This window comes from Ailuropoda melanoleuca, chromosome X (genome assembly GCF_002007445.2).
Source record: "Ailuropoda melanoleuca isolate Jingjing chromosome X, ASM200744v2, whole genome shotgun sequence".
Classification (NCBI taxonomy): domain Eukaryota; kingdom Metazoa; phylum Chordata; class Mammalia; order Carnivora; family Ursidae; genus Ailuropoda; species Ailuropoda melanoleuca.
This window is the reverse complement of record NC_048238.1, coordinates 83,765,391-83,769,178: the sequence shown is the minus strand read 5'-3', so window position 1 is coordinate 83,769,178 and position 3,788 is coordinate 83,765,391. Positions and strand designations below refer to the sequence as shown.

The window sequence follows — 3,788 nt, the reverse complement described above, 5'->3', positions numbered from 1 at the left end:
CCGATGCAGGGCTTGATCCCAGGACTCTGGGATCACACCCTGAGCCGAAGGCAGATGCTTAACGACTGAGCCACCCAGGCGCCCCGAGGTATCTTTAACATATAAAAATGGTATGTATTTCAGGTGTACGACTTGAGGTCTTGATATGTGCAGACATTGTGAGGTGTTCTGAACCAAGCCATACTGCGATCCTGGTGCTTGGCCAGGGGGCAGGCAAGAGGCACCTCTAAGATCCCCTCGGCACTACCTCCCCACCAAGCAGACCCTGGCTGTGAGCTGCACTTCACTGTGCCGGGCTGTGCGCTGTGGCTCAGGAGTGGGTTTTGCGGGTGCACGAGAATCACCCGTCACTTTCTAATTTTAATGTTGGGGTTTGACAGCCATAAGGCTTTATTCTTTATACAAATCTTGGGTTACAGGTAAAATCCACTGGATTTCTGAGGCTTGGCCAGGAGCTACAGAAACAAAACCATTTCTTTAGGGTTTTATTTATTTGAGAGAGCAAGCGAGAGCACAAGCGAGTATGAGCAGGGGGGCAGGGGAGGGGGCAGAGGGAGAAGCAAAATCCCTGTTGAGCAGGGAGCCGGAGGTGGGGCACGATTCCCGGGACTCCAGAATCATGACCAGAGTCGAAGGCAGGTGCTTAACCGACTGAGCCACCCAGGCACCCCTAAACCATTTCTCATGTGGATCCTAAGTAAGGGCTTATCCAAAAGAAACATAAATGTCCTCCATTGACTGGGCTTTTTATTAGCATGTTTTTTTTTAAGATTTTATTTATTTATGTGACAGAGAGACAGCCAGTGAGAGATGGAACACAAGCAGGGGGAGTGGGAGAGGAAGAAGCAGGCTCCCAGCAGAAGAGCCTGACGTGGGGCTCGATCCCAGGACTCCAGGATCACACCCTGAGCCGAAGGCAGACGCCTAACGACTGAGCCACGCAGGCGCCCCTGTATTAGCATGTTTGACAGAATGTAGATGCTACATTTCCTTTTTTATGAAAGGAGTTTTGAGGCAGTGAGCTGTCTCGCTCGCTCAGTAATCTCGACCGGCACTTCGATCGCAGGCCTGTGTAACCGTGCCAGCCCTAATCCTCTGCTTTGAACGGGATTAAAATAAAATGGCTTGGGCCAGGTCAAGATGGGTGAGGGAAGGCAACTGGATGAAAATTTGCTATTATTACCTTTTAAGCTTTTTCTTGTTTATATGAGATTAAATTCATATAACTACCATTTTAAAGCAGACAACTCAGTTCATATTTCTTGGTTAATAACCATAGGACTGGGAAAAGTTGGGTACATGGTTCTTTTTGGAGAAAGCTCATTCAGTTACAACCATCCACAGGCATTGGACCTGTCGCATTTTGGATACACTGGGCTTGGATTTCATTTTGCTATTGTATTGGGAGTATCGATGGGTCACATAACCAAGGTCTTCTTTGGGAAGTGAAGGGCTAGAGACTGGTTTGAAAAGAAAGCCTTCCATCTCAGGAGACACTGTAGCATTTGTTCAACAGGTAACACCGACTCAAATGTAACCACTCTCTGAAGTATGCAAATTAAGTTACGGACAAAAATATATTTCAGATATTTTTTATTTCCTCAAATTTATGTATCAGGAGTGACTGAAATAAAAAATATAATTGAGTCCCGTCATCATGGAAATGGCTTTAAGAGAAAACTGGTCAGATGAATATTATTGCTTCCCGTTTTCAACCAGTCAATAGTTGCCATTGATAAATAGACAGCCAACAGTCTGCCAAGAATGCTCAAGATATGTTATATAATACAACATGCCTGTTCCCGGGGGAGAAACTAGGAAATAAGTTATGTGAACTTCTTGATTTCATCATACAAGACCAGCACAAAAGCACCACCCATGCCTCTGAGAACATTGGACCACGCCCCCTTGAAAAAGGCTTTGGCTCCTTCATCACGAGCGATCTTCCTCCAGCAGTCAACTGTGCCTGTGTACATGATTTCAGCTGCAAAGAATAAAGACACAGAGTTGGTGACCAAAGGCCGAAGATGAAAGTCCTCCCCTGACTTCCTAGACAAAACCAGAGCCCCGCCTGGAAGAGCGGATGGCAGTTCCGGGAAATCCGACATTTACACATTGGTGTGGGCGATGCTGAAATATTAAAGCCGGGGTAGAGAACAGGGCCATGCAGGCTACTCATTGGTCTTAACTTCTAATACCGTTTAAGCACCCTCATTCATAGGCATCCAAAGGGCCTGCTCAGAGGCAGACACCATCAACCCCACCCCACCATCAGAAGAGACCACATTTTTAAAGCCAGGCATCGCTAGCCTGTGGCCCCAGCTTGTCCCGGGGCCTGCAGTCTTTTTATCTTTCGCTTGAGTGGAACTTACTTCCTTTGCGCCCTGACTGCATCATCATTCGGCGGCGAACAGTGTCAAACGGATAGGAAGTCAACCCAGCAACCGCTGTGACGGACTGTGCGATCATCCAGCTGATGAAGATGTGAGTATTCTTGGGATCTGGAAGCATTCCTGAGAACCGGAAAGAGACACTTTTACTAGAAAGCAGAGTTTTAGAGGCTTGTTGTTTCCTACACCCCCACCACCCCCCCATCTCATCCGTACATCAGGTCTGTACTGGATGACCGTGGCTTCCTATAGCCATTACAGAAAATCTCTGGCTCTGGAAAATTCGGACGGCATTAATGATCATTCAGATGAAAGGAACACAGCTTCAAAGCACACAGCAAACTTACCCTTTGCAGTGTCATAGATACCGAAGTAGGCGGCTCGGTAGATGATAATGCCTTGCACAGACACATTAAAGCCTTGGTACAGGCCCTTAATCCCATCAGATTTGTAGATCTTAACCAGGCAGTCACCGAGGCCTCTGAATTCCCTTTCAGCTCCAGCTTTGCCCACATCAGCTGCTAGACGGGTACGGGCAAAATCAAGAGGATACACAAAACACAAGGATGTGGCCCCAGCGGCACCACCTGACGCCAGATTCCCTGCAAAGTAGCGCCAAAACTGGGTTCTCTTGTCCACACCACCCAGGAAGATCTGCTTGTATTTATCTTTGAAGGCGAAGTTGAGAGCCTGGGTGGGGAAGTATCTGATGACATTGGCCAGGTTCCCGCGCCAGAAGGACAGGACTCCCTGCTCCTTGGGGATACGAACCACGCAGTCTATAATGCCCTTGTATTGCTTATCTGCAGTAATTTGCTTGCTGGCATGCTGCACCTGACAGACGAGAAGGAGACCAACGGGGAGAGTTACAACCACGGAGAAGGGGAAAAAGGAAGAGAATATTAACCTCGGAATCACTGGCGGGCCTTTGAAGTTAGCCACTTCCCACATCTAGTCTTTTACGTCATACAGGATGGACCTTCCCGACCCTGTGAGGCTGCCGCCGTGGAAGAAGTGCTCTGCACCCTCAGAAGGCATTAAGCCTCCGCCCCTTTGGGTGGGGAGGGGGCATCCTCGGTTGGACCCGTGACCTTTAGACCTGGGAGAAAGGTCATTACCTCAGACCCAGGTTCAGAGGCATTTGGGCCTGTCCCACGTAGGGCGCGGTCACCTTGCTGACCGTGGCCTACGCCTCGGGTCTCCGGAGCGGCTTCCCTCCCGCGCCGCCCCTGCTCCTCTTCTGGAGGTGACCCGTGGGCCACCAGCCCTACGCCCGTGCGGGCGCGCCCCCTAGAGCCGGAGCGGGAGAGCGCGGCGCAGGGAGGCGGGCGGCGGGGCGGCGGCGGCGCGGGGGCGGACGCAGCAGGCACACGCGCTTCCCGGCGCCGGCTTCCGGCC

The 3,788-nt window shown here is 50.4% G+C and overlaps 1 protein-coding gene across 1 annotated transcript; it reads right to left on the bottom strand.

Moving 5' to 3' along the window:
• Nucleotides 1–1,580: 1,580 nt before the first annotated feature.
• On the bottom strand, nucleotides 1,581–3,362 carry SLC25A5 (solute carrier family 25 member 5). The gene is made up of 3 exons (XM_011229078.3): nucleotides 2,738–3,362; nucleotides 2,373–2,513; nucleotides 1,581–1,984 (listed from the first exon to the last, which is right to left on the bottom strand). The coding sequence occupies exons 1-3, from the start codon at nucleotides 3,339–3,341 to the stop codon at nucleotides 1,827–1,829; spliced, it is 903 nt and encodes a 300-aa protein (XP_011227380.1). The 5' UTR covers nucleotides 3,342–3,362; the 3' UTR covers nucleotides 1,581–1,826.
• Nucleotides 3,363–3,788: the final 426 nt, after the last annotated feature.

Excerpts from the sequence above, each read along its gene's own strand:
- SLC25A5 (XM_011229078.3), bottom strand. The coding sequence starts at position 3,341 with ATGTGGGAAGTGGCTAACTTCAAAGGCCCGCCAGTGATTCCGAGGTTA. Across the intron at positions 2,514-2,737 it reads TATCTATGACACTGCAAAGG|GAATGCTTCCAGATCCCAAG; the intron begins GTAAGTTTGCTG and ends TCCGGTTCTCAG. Across the intron at positions 1,985-2,372 it reads GCAGTCAGGGCGCAAAGGAA|CTGAAATCATGTACACAGGC; the intron begins GTAAGTTCCACT and ends TATTCTTTGCAG.